The following is a 12,656-nucleotide window of genomic DNA, read 5'->3' as shown; positions in this document are numbered from 1 at the left end:
TACCAAGCAGTCTTGTATCCAGATAGGATGCTTTCAATGGAAATAGAGGCACTGGTCTGCTTTTTTATGCCATAGCATGTACCAGGACAATTGTTGATGTTTACATCTAGGAACTTGAAGTTCTCAACTCAGTGGTATGTAATTCACCACCCTTCCCCCATGCTCACTGAAGTCATTGTTGTTCCCAAAGAGTATGGCAATATTTACTAAGGGTTCTTCTATGCAAAGAGATTAAAAACTAATGTGTTCGAATCTACTTCCTGATTGGCACTGAGATAGTTCCTGCATTCTGAATATGTTGAGAGTGTTCTTCATTGTGCTGCCAATTCAAAATATTACCACTGATCCTTACATTAAAAGAAAAATAGTCTAAGTAAAGTTTTCCATTTCAATGTTCGGATAAATTTGAAGGAAATAAGAGTAATTCAGTGGGGAGCCATTGGGCAAGTTACTTCTGTTTGTTATCTTAGCATTAACATTATCATCATGCCATCCCTTTTGAAAGTAAAATTGAGAACATTTCTTTGAGGCAGAATGTTGTGCATGATCAAGGGGCACAAATATGATCCTGAAAAGTCAAACCCTAGAACGAGGCCAGCACAGTGGAATCCCTGAAATGTAAATTACCTTATACATTGATGTCCAGTCTTACAATATGCATGTCAGCTCTGTAAATGTTACCTGATTTTAATTGAACTACTCACTCAACATTATTTTGGTTCACTCAGACTGCACCAGTCTGAATCTTAAGTTCTCTCTTTAATTATGGATTAAAAATACAGATGGTACAGCTTTAATCTTTGACCCTATAGAATCACAGTGCTCCACAGTGAAGCAGTCTTTACCAGGCTGTGCTTAAATAATTCCTCTCAATCGCTGATCAACAGTGTGTGCTGCCAACATTGGCTATTCAGGTATGTGGCCTTGGAAGAGTGCTGTCAGGGGAAGGGAATGGAAAATGCGTTTCTTAATAAGTCAAATATAAATATAAAATATATCCAAACTACAATATTGGTTATTGTTATATTAAGTTCAGGGTACCTCAATATATTGTAATACTCAGTGATAGTACTTTACCATTGTAGTAACACACACAAAATGCTGGAGGAACTCAGCCGGCCGGGCTGCATCTACGGAAAAAAGTACTGTTGACGTTTCGGCTGAGACCCTTTGGCAGGACTGGATGCTGCCTGGCCTGCTGAGTTCCTCCAGCATTTTGTGCGTGCTGCTTGGATTTCCAGCATCTGCAGATTTTCTCTTGTTTGGGTTTGGACTACCATTGTAATGCTTATTTTCCATGAATTTTCTAGCACACTCCTTATTAGAAAAAATATTTAGTATTGTCTGACTGACCTATCTACCTGTTAAGCCGCTGGTGTTTAGGACAGTAGTGAAGGTCCTCCATCACTGGTGGTGTTCAGGGCTTTTTTCGTTGTGTCAGTAGCTCGGTTGTCACTACTGTCAGTCAAGCAAGTTCCAGGAATACCATCACACTCAGATGTAGAAGGATTCTTCATTGATATTTCTGCAGCTGTATTGTTTTACTAGTTAAGGTTTGTATGCCTGAGCTGAACCCCCAATTCTGGAGGACCAGTGAACAATAGTCTGATCTCTATCCTTTGACCTGTTTGGCATGGGTGACCCTACCAAGAGCCCTGACTCCAGCCAGATTATTGAGGCACGCAAGCAGCTGAACCCTACAGCAAGGTTATAGTCCTCTTGGAGGCCTATCTAACTGAGCAATTATGTTGTTTAAAATTTGTCATGTGTCTTTGAGAGCCAGCTACAACCAACATTGTTCCTAAGTGATATACCCTTCCAAAAAAAAGGTTGGGAATTAAAGTTCATCCAAGCTGTGCTTTTACACATATATGTCTTTGTTAAGCTGTGAGCTCATTCTGCATGTAGTCATTGTCTATAATTTTCAGCCAAGTGACTACAGGAGATGAATGCAAGTCATATTGGTGGTATTATGTAGTCTTAAATGAAAGTATATTTATTTATGAATTGCTCTTGCCAACATATTTCTTTTTTTCCACCGATTTGTTCACTGCATTGTATTGTTGCTGTGTAACTTTTTCAGCGAATGCTATAGGCAGTTTGAGAGAACGGTAGTTTGATGTGCTTCACTTTTGATTCTTGTAGTTCAAGAATAGAATTGGACAGATGACAAGATCAACTATTATCTGTTGTGGCCTGTCAGCATCCAATTCTTAAATTGGGAATAATTTCTTATAAACAAGGTGATTTTGTTTAAACAATATTTATACTAACTAAAGGAAACAAATGGTTTCTCACCCCACCAGTTTGTTTTTGTCATTGACAGTTAGGAGTTTACCACTAGGAAAAAGACTACTTGCAGGTATCCCATGATCTGATTTCTCCACTTTTGCCCTTGGTTTCCATTGTTGCAAGGGAATTAAACTTGCTGCTTTTTCCTTTCTCTCATTTCCTTTAAATGCTGTGCATGTTTACTAATAGCCAGCATCAGAAAAAAGCAGTTCCCTTCAGTGACAGCTGAGGAGGAAGAGGAGGGAGGGATTTTTAGATCCCAGTGTTAGAAAAAAATTCAGATTCATATGACTACCTCTCAAAAAAGCAAGGGGCTAACAACGGCAGCCACTTGTGTATGCATGAGTAAGTGCTAGGGATTTCAAAATGAGCATGTCACGGAAAGAGTGAGAGTGTTCAGAGCTAACATCTATCATATGACTGTCCTTATTAAGCACATAGTTTGTCATTGGTTTCTGTAATGTACATGAATAATGTTAATCTAGTTTGTTAACAAGTCGTAGTGAGGTGATTTAATATAGAATGGTAATTTCTCCTTGGAGATCAGACAAATCGAGTGGCATTTGAGGTTGGCAAGACTACGCTGTCATTTTTAAAGGAAAGCTGTCTAAACTACCAGGTGGAACTGCGGCCTGTTTGCCCTTTCCCTTATCTCCCAGGAATCAACACAGAGGATTATTTGTGCTTTTTTTTTCCATAGGTGATACAGAGAATATTCTATACAGTCAACAGATCCTGGTCCGGCAAGATAACTCTGACAGAACTAAGGAAGAGCAACTTCCTACAAGTATGTAACGATCCAGATTTCTCACAATTTGTCAGGCTGACCGGCGAGTTAACACTGTTGAGAACCTAAAAAAACCTAAAAAGCTAAAAATGCGGAAGTGTGTGTAACATCACAGCATTTCTTCTACTGGATACCTCTGATGATCTTTTTTACATTATACAAAAAGAGGTCACTTTATTAACTCAGCTGCCCAATCCTGGATACCTCCATATTTGGTGGATTACCCAACAAATAGATTAAAAAAATATTCTAGATTACAAAATCCCAATGGTAAAATAAGAATATTCAGAATTCAATATATTTAAGTGTATTCATGTAGCATTTTCTCCTACAACATCGAGTCTGCTATGCTCCATATAGTCATTGATTTTCTGAGTCTGAACTTGTCCTTTCAGTGTTTGATCCTATTCATAAATAGGGTCAATTTTCATTCATTTGTGTAGTGAGAAATATTGGTAGTGTGTTTATTTAAGTATAATCTGCAGAAATAAACAATGAGCAAATATCTTTGATGCTTATATGTTGCAAGGGATTATCATTTTAAGATTATGATCTTGTCTAATAACACAAATTTTATTTGAAAGCATGTTGGCCCAGAACTTGAAGAGTTCCCTTTTGATTTGCCTTTGTGCACTGTTAAAATCTGTTGCCCATAGAACAAGACAAAGTTTGGGGTGGGGGTGGTGGGAAGGGTGGAAGGGAGGTGGATGGGGTAGATAGGAATATCCAACACTTTGCAAACAATAGAACTAACAGTGTAGATAGACGTTTAACCAATGTGGCTTTAAGCATGAAAGATGGAGAATTACAGTGGGCGACTGTAGTTTCAGATCAAGTGCAGAATGAGAAGCTTGGGATGGTAGCATTATTTTATTTAGTGATACAGCGTGGAGAAGGCCCTTCTGGCCTTTCGAGCCAAGCTGCCCCAGCAACCCCCAACAACCCCAATATAACCCCCACCTAATTGCAAAGCAATTTACAAAAACCAGTACTCCTACCCGGTACATCCTTAGACTGTGGGAGGAGAGCAGAAATCCCAGAGAAGACCCACAAATTCCAGCGCAAGGGTGTAAGATGACACCTTGCAGAACAGCACCGAAATTGAAATCCATCTCTGGAACACCCTGAGCTGTAGTACCGTGGTGCCAACCACTAGGTTACCATGGCGGCCAAAGAGCAGATTGAGGAAGAGAAAATGGAGCAAGAAAGTAAATCAAGAATGATTGTTTTTTTTTGTTACTATCTGACTGTTTTTGAAATCATACAACAAATGGCAAGGTATGACACTGTGTTGCAGCAAGTAGTGCAGCTGTATCGCCACTTCAGTGACCCAAAGTCTGCTGTTCTCTGTGGCATTTGTAGGTCCTTTCTGTTACTGCAAAGATTTCATGTGGGTGCTCCATTTTCCTCCCAGATTCCTCAAGACATGCTGTTTAGTCGGTTAATTGGCTAGGATAAATTATCCCAAGTACAGGTGGGTGATAGGAGAATCAAGGCATGTGAGAGTGAATACCTTACCAACAAATAAGTAGTAAGAATGTGACTTTTCTGATAGACTGAATTGTCCCCTATGTCATAAGAATGTGGAAAGTAGAATGTGATTGCTCTGATAAGTGGAATTGTCTCTTACATCATAAGACAATGTGGGAAATGTATACAGTATAGGAACAACGTCTGCTTTATATGACCAGAGTGTTAATTTGAGCAGTTTTGGAATTTTCCATCCACATCAGCTGTGGTGGCTGGTTTAGAATCCTATAGTTGATCTTTTAAAAATCACATTCCAGAACAAGAGATTGGAAAATCTGTCTTTAATTGCATTAGAACGGCAAAGAGGTTATCTAACTAAAACAAGGTGATGCTTCCCCCAGCGCTGTCCACTACTCTGAACTGCCACCTACATTATTTCCACAGTTATTTATGCATCCTTGTGTTTCTGTGGGGTTTTAATCTTCCTGTTACAGCTGACTCATCAACCAGAACCGATTCTGAGACTCGTCCTTGTATTGCCCTGATGGCCTTTCAACAGCTTAGGCTTTTTCTAATGGAGATTCACGAAAATAGTTCAAAAACACTTCAATAAAGAACTTCTAAATTGTTGAAAAGTCTAAAATAATCATTTTACCTAAAGCACATTCATATGGTATAAGCTTATTTATAAATCATTAAGTTAAACTAGGAAAGTCTCCCAGAACACTTAACTTTTTCAAATGAGGTGGGAAACTCATTTGCATGCATTGTATCTGGCTTCACGGGGTATTAGTGTTGCAGGATTCTCGGTGAGTCCAGCTTTGAAGCAGGAATCTTGGCATTGAACTCCAGCTCATCTCAGGCTTCCATACCATAATATGCAGGTATGGATATCAGAGATGACTTGCCCCACAGAGAGCTCCTCACTGGTTATTCTCTACTGGTAGAAAGTTTAGGCCTTTGTCTAAAAGTCTGCAAGCCATGCAGGATCAGTGTAATTATAGGCAACTGATTTGTTGCTAATATTTGCCTTTTGTCACTTGGTTTTCTTAGACTCTTGCCCTCCTAGAGGAAGAGGATGACATAAACCAAATTACGGACTACTTCTCTTATGAGCATTTCTATGTTATTTACTGTAAATTCTGGGAACTAGACACTGACCATGACCTCTTTGTTGACCAAAAGGATTTGGCCAGACACAATGACCATGGTAAGCAATTCTGTAACTGACATAACAATTTATCTTAATTTTTATTTATTATTCTGTGTAATAGTTAAATATATTCATAGACCTTTTAAAATTTTATTGAGCAAATTTTAGCTGTTACAGTTTTGCTGTATCTTCTATTTTATTTCCAACTATGAAACTCATTTTTGCTCTGTTTGATTTGATAGTAGTGAGCAATGTTCAAAGTATGGTCACACATGCAGCGACTGCTCATCAGAATCTTGCCTGAGATCACATTGTCTTTGCCTCCAGATTCAGTACAATTTTTAGATGATGGATTATTAGTTGTAGCTCAAGGTGATTTGCTTTTTTTTAACAAAATATAGTAACTCCAATTTTAACCTGGCAAGCTTGAGATTGGAAGGGTGACCACCAATTTTCTTCTAAAACTCAAACACAGGCCTGAAATGCTTAACTGAATGTAGTTCGTTTAAATAGTTCAGTCTTCAGATCTTAACTAAACCTGGTATCAATATACCATGAGGATAACAAAGAGGTTTGAATAAATAATCATCAGGCAGGATGGAAGACTATTGTGGCTCGTGGTGAAGAAGAGGGAATGGGGGGAGGAGGGTGTGGTAAAGAAGGAGGATTGAAATTTTCTTTGGGGGAGTGATTGAAGGTCCATTTCTGATCACTCCAGCTCACACAGAAATTAGGAATTAAAATTAACTGGCCTTCACATATGTTTAAGACTTGGACCCCTGTCGTACAGCTTCCCTGGCAAGCTCCATATCAATAAAGCAACCTTGTGACACAGTTGGAACAAAATTAAGATGATTTTAATCAATATTTTTAGAGTTTTTTTATCACAATGTAACTGTTTATGGTGAAGTTCCACCATAATTAGTACTAGGCTAATAAAAATGGGGTCTGGATGAAATACATTTATTTGGATAAATGGCCTTTTCTCTATCAGACATACTTCTTAAGTCTTGGGTAATATAATGTGAATAGGCACATTCAAGGCTTGGCTAGAGTTTGTGGCAACTTTGTTTTCCACACTGAATTCCTAAATAAGTAAAACAGAAGAGCTAAGCGAATAAAACAACTTTGCCTCCACTCGCACTTTTAATTGAATTCTCATTCTGAAGGAAAATTGTATAAATACAGTACTTATCCCCAGTCAGTGATGCTATATATGTCATGTCAATTATCTATATATTGTGCTCTGCCTCTTAAATTCCAGTTAGTGCCACAGACAGGGCATGAATTCACAACAACGTTTCTAAGAAGTTAAAATATAAATAAAAATAAAACTGTTTAATAATGGAATCTAATATCAACAAAATCACAAAAGAAATAAAAGCCAGAAAATCACTTCTGGAAAATACCTAACAGTAATTTAAACAAATAATTGTTTTTCATTTATTGTTCTTTCCCTGTTTTAATGCATTCTAATTTTAACAAGTAACAGTTCATCAAGGAATCAGTGATAATGACTATGACTCAAATTGATTTTGACTGCACAGGATGCCTGATATAAATCCTCAAGTTTAATCTTTACAATGCAGCTTCACAGTTGACATTTTGAAGTCACTTCATTTTAGCTCTCATTGAAACTCTCTGCTAAATCTCTGAGGAAATATTGCAAGTTTTAGCCTTAATTTCCTTCCTTTTTTTCTGTCTACTATAGTATCAGGTAAACCCAATGATGTCTGACAGATGAAACAGTGAATTTCTCTTTTTTAATCCAGAACATCTGCCAATGGAGTACCAGCATAATTATTTCAGCCATTATTTTACTCTCAGTTATTAACTGAATAAGGAAAACCTTTGGTAAATAGTTTAACCTCTTACCCACAATCAGCACCGTGGACTTGTTGGTTAAAAATATTAACCCAATATCAATGCTTAAAATGTTTGAAGAAAAGCTTAGTTGAGAGCTTTGATGAAAGTCAAAGTGAGTTCAAAATGTCAGCCTTAATGTTGTGCTGTGAAGATTAATTATAAGATTTATGTGAGACAGGCCATGCTGTCAAAATAAATTAGAGCCAGAACTATTACCACTGATTTTTGATTAAATGCTACTTAATAAACTTTAAATGCATTAAAACTATGAAAGGATAAAGTCACCATTGTCCTTTTTTGTTTGCATACAGATAGGTCCATTAAAGATGTGAGCTGAAGCTGCCTTCTCTCTCAGTATTCCCGTACAGGCCAGCCCACTGGGCTTCCTGCCTTAGCCAAGCCCCAATCCTATCAGGGACGAGGCTACATAGCATCCAAGCCAGAACCAGCAGACTCTAAAACAGTTACTTTCCCCAAGCAGTAAGGCTGATCTGCACCTCCACCCACTAACCCACACTCCCAACCACCATTTCTTTAGCATTTCCTGTCAGTCACTTTAAATCCAGAATAGCGTCACTTTATGGACGTACAGTCACTCCATTTATATAAATAATTTAATGTATTTATACTTACTGTGTTTGCTTTTATTATTGTGTTGTTTTTTTAAACTTGCTGTGTTTTGTGCTACATCAGATCTGGAATAACAATTACTTTGTTCTTCTTTACTCTTGTGCACTGGATATGACATTAAAGAATCTTAAATCTTGAATGATGATGAGATGCTTTTTGAGCTCTTCATCCCTTATTGAAGGCCTAAATATTTAATGCCCACAGTGTCCAAAATATGAACTGTTGGCTTTTTATTTATTTCTCCACAGCCATCTCTAATAGAATTATTGAAAGGATATTCTCTGGAGCAGTCACAAGGTAAGTATAACATCTTTTTAATATAATTAAGGTTTTTCATTGAATGAGTTCAAAATGGAGAGTGTTACTGTGATGGAGCTGCATTGTGTTATTTGAGAAGGTAATTAATAAATATGCATGAATGAAACAGGAGGATGAGAGAAACCCTGATAGAGGAATGCAAAATTTTGACCGGCATTGATAAGATAGATCACACGCAGTTTGTCTCCATACAGTGGTGTTAAAGACTTGGGGGTATAGGTTGAAGATGAGGCAAAATAATTTTATAGGACCTCTGAAGAAGAATTATTTTGCCTAGAATTGGTTGCATTGTGGAAAACAGTGCCTGAAAATGTGGTGGAGGCAGGTACTGTCGAAGTTCATGAAGTCCCTGAATTGCCAAGGTATAAGCTGCAGGTCAAGTACTGGTAAAGGAGGCTGTATCAAATGGGTGCTTGATAGTCCATGCACATGGTCAACGGTATGGCACATTTCTCTATGTAGTGGATCTCTCCATTTAAAAAGAATGATTAACTATTTTGTTTTAAAACAGTTTTTAATCCATTTGATATGAGGAATAAAAACATAATCATTTATATAGTAATATTGCAGGGGTAACATTCATCTGATTTTCCAAAACCTTTGCAAGTCTTGTGGCCACTTTATATGAGGGGGCAGCCTGCTGCCCGACTTGGTGGGTCAACAATAAGGAAAATCAAATTGATTTTCTGTTGCTTGCATAAAGTGATCATAAATGGAGATTATAACAGTGCAAAGACTATCAGTTTGCTTGTAAGGAGCTTACCCTATAAAGTCAGGTGTATCTGCCCTGGTCTTGAGAATAGATTGGAGATTTTAGTTTTTTTTTAAAGACCCATTTTGTATTTCCCTTTTGAAAAGAGACTTCAGCTTTGATTTGGGTAATTAAGATAGCTCTGGTTTCCTTTATTTTCAGGGGAAACTGTGTTCAGAGAGAAGGTCGAATGAGCTATGCTGATTTTGTATGGTTTCTGCTTTCAGAAGAAGATAAAAAGAATCCTACAAGGTAATTTTCCCCGACTCTTAGTATCTTTACACTTTTTTATTATGTGTCCATGAGATATTGACTTCATTGTTAAGTTCAGTATTTCTTGCACATCCTTATTTGAACTTGAGAAGTTGTCAGTAAACAGTACTGTTTCTGCTATGTTATCTGGGTGAGACAATGTGGTACTTTGGACAAGTTGAGTGAGTAACAAATACATACCAGGTGCAAAATAATATGGATAAGTGGGAAGTTATCCACTTCATATACAAGTTTGCTGATGACACTACTGTTGTGGTTTGCATCAAAGGGGGTGATGAATCAGCATACAGGAGGGAGACTGAAAACTTGACTGAGTGTGTAATAACAACAATCTCTCACTCAATGTCAATAAGACCAAGGAACTGATTGTAGACTTCAGGAGAGGGAACCCAGAGGTCCATAAGCCAGTAATCATTGGAGGATCAGAGGTGGAGAGGGTCAGTAACTTTAAATTCCTGGGTGCCACTATCTCAGAGGACTTGTCTTGGACCCGTCATATAAAATTGCGAAGAAAGCACAACAGCAGCACTACTTCCTCAAGAATGTGATCGAAAACCTTGGCAAACTTCTATAGATGCTTGGTAGAAAGTGCACTGCCTGGCTGTATTACAGCCTGCTAGAGGAACACTAATGCCTTTGAGTGGAAAATCCTACAAAAGTTAGTGGATTCAGCCCAGTACCTCACAGGTAAAACCCTTGCAATCAGTGAGCACATCAAAATGAAATATTGTCATAAAAGAGCAACATCCATCATCAAAGAGCCTCATCACCCAGGCCATGCTCTTTTCTCACTGTTGCCATCAGGTAGAAGGTACAAGTGCCTCAGGACTTGCATCGCCAGTTCAAGAACAGTTACTACCCCTCAACCATCAGGCTCTTGAACAAAAGGGGATAGCTACACTCATTTAAGGACTCTGTTATATTGTTATTTCATGCTCATTATTTATATCTGCATTTGCACATTGTTTACAGTTCCTGATGTTTAGTTTACAGTTACTATTCTATAGATGGGCTAAGTACACCCGCAGAAAAAGAATCTCAGGGTTGTATGTGGTGACATGTATGTCCTCTGATAACAAATTTTACTTTGAACTTTCAGTAGGAAAACTGAATTGGGAGGTGAAGAAATTTATTCAGCAAAAAGATGATTAAATGTGGGAGCTGAGTGATTGAATATATTTAAGAAAGATGTAGTTTTTAGACATGCGGTATCAAGGGGTATGGGGAGAAAGCGACAGTATCGTAGTTGGAAAGATGATGAACCATGAGTACATTGAATGGTACAGCAAGTTTTTAGTATTCTTATAGATACAGCACAGTAACAGGTGCATATGGCGCATCAAACCCACGCTGCCCAATTATACCATGTGACCAATTAACCTACTTACCTATACGTCTTTGGAATGTGGAAGAAAGCAGGGCACCCAGAGGAATGCACAATTGTAGTCAGCTCACTTGCACTGCAAAGCAGTACTCTAACTTCTATGCTCAATAGTCTACTTCTGTTTCCATTTTCCTCCGTTTCCATGATGCTGTTGAGCAGGTCGTGATTATTGTAATAAACTCCTGTTAGTGACTTTAAACAAAAGGTCAGTTTGTGATGATATTGAGTTTGCTGATCACGAAGTTCTAAACTCAGATGAAGACCTTAAGCCCTATTGGATATATATAGCCACGGGTATTCTCACTAAAGGGAGGCTATACTGTAGCTACCCAATCTTCAAGACTAATTCACTTCCATGTTTATCCTCCACATCAAGCTTAGCTGCCAATATCCGCTGTTTGAACGGTGGGCCCCCCTCCCTACCGGCTAACAAAATAGTTTAAACATATCTTTGGTGATACACATTTAACTTCAAACAACGTTCTTGAAACACATTTAAAACTCAGGAGATTTCTGTCTTATTAAAGACTTCCAAATTACAAACCATTTCTAAAACACAAAAGGAATTCCAAAACACGTGTAATTCCAAGAAGCTAAAAAGGCAAATGTACCCATGAGTGGCAGACAAACCAGTCATCCATTGTAGAATTCAAAGGCAGAGGGATGAACGTTAATTCACACTGTTTCTGTCAGGCTTCTTGTCGTTTTATTAGCATTCCTAAAACGTCTGAACTTCTCTCAAAATTTATACTATTTCTCTGACACTTGCGTGACTTCATACACATGATATTCTTTTGAATACCTTTTAAACAAATGGTCCATCAGTAAAAAAACACAAAATGCTGGCAGAACTCAGCAGGCCAGACAGCATCTATGGGAAGAGGTAGGGACGACATTTCGGGCCGAAACCCTTCATCAGAAGTGAAGTAACATGGGATGGTCGAGGGGGAATAAGAAGTGAGGGGAGGGATAAAGTAGAGAGCTGGGAAGTGATAAGCTGGAAGGAAATGGGCTGGGGGAAGGTGGAGAATTATGGGAAATGAAAGAGAAAGAAAGGTAGGGCTGGGGGGAGATTGTAGTGAGGGGGGAAAAAGAGAGAGAAAGAACCAGACTAAAATTATAGATAGGGATGGGGTAAGGGGGGGGGGCAGGGGTTGACCATCCCATGTTACTTCATCAACTCACAGAACTACGTTGATACCTCTGCCCCCCCCCCACCCCATCCCTACCTATAATTTTAGTCTGGTTCTCTTTCTCTCTTTTTCCCCCCTCACTACAATCTGCCCCTCAGCCCTACCTTTCTTTCTCTTTTATTTCCCATAATTCTCCACCTTCCCCCAGCCCATTTCCCTCCAGCCTATCACTTCCAGCTCTCTACTTCATCCCTCCCCTCACTTCTTATTCCCCCTCGACCATCCCATGTTACTTCACTCCTGATGAAGGGTTTCGGACCGAAACGTCGTCACTGCCTCCTCCCATACGTGCTGTCTGGCCTGCTGAGTTCTGCCAGCATTTTGTGTTTTTTATTTATCTCCAGCATCTGCAGATTCACTTGGGTCCATCAGTTGGCAAGCTTTCCAACTTATCACAAACTAAAGAAAGTCTGTAGATGCTGGAAATCAAAATAATGCACACAAAATATTGGAGGAACTGAGCTGGCCAGGCAGCATCTGTGGAAAAGGGTAAACAGTCAACGTGCCAGGCTGAGACCTTTCATCGGGAGTGGAAAAAA

At 38.7% G+C, this 12,656-nt stretch overlaps 1 protein-coding gene across 2 annotated transcripts in view; it reads left to right on the top strand.

Annotated features, from left to right (window-relative positions):
- Positions 1-12,656, top strand: part of ppp2r3a (protein phosphatase 2, regulatory subunit B'', alpha) — a 343,519-nt gene that overhangs the window by 304,172 nt on the left and 26,691 nt on the right. For both annotated transcript variants that reach the window (XM_059948908.1, XM_059948916.1), the window contains 4 exons: positions 2,993-3,079; positions 5,603-5,759; positions 8,447-8,495; positions 9,430-9,519. In XM_059948908.1, the coding sequence (XP_059804891.1) occupies positions 2,993-3,079; positions 5,603-5,759; positions 8,447-8,495; positions 9,430-9,519 (383 nt within the window). The remainder of the gene's footprint in view (positions 1-2,992; positions 3,080-5,602; positions 5,760-8,446; positions 8,496-9,429; positions 9,520-12,656) is intronic.

This window comes from Hypanus sabinus, chromosome 2, assembly GCF_030144855.1.
Source record: "Hypanus sabinus isolate sHypSab1 chromosome 2, sHypSab1.hap1, whole genome shotgun sequence".
Lineage (NCBI taxonomy): Eukaryota > Metazoa > Chordata > Chondrichthyes > Myliobatiformes > Dasyatidae > Hypanus > Hypanus sabinus.
This window is presented reverse-complemented; position numbering and strand designations above follow the sequence as displayed.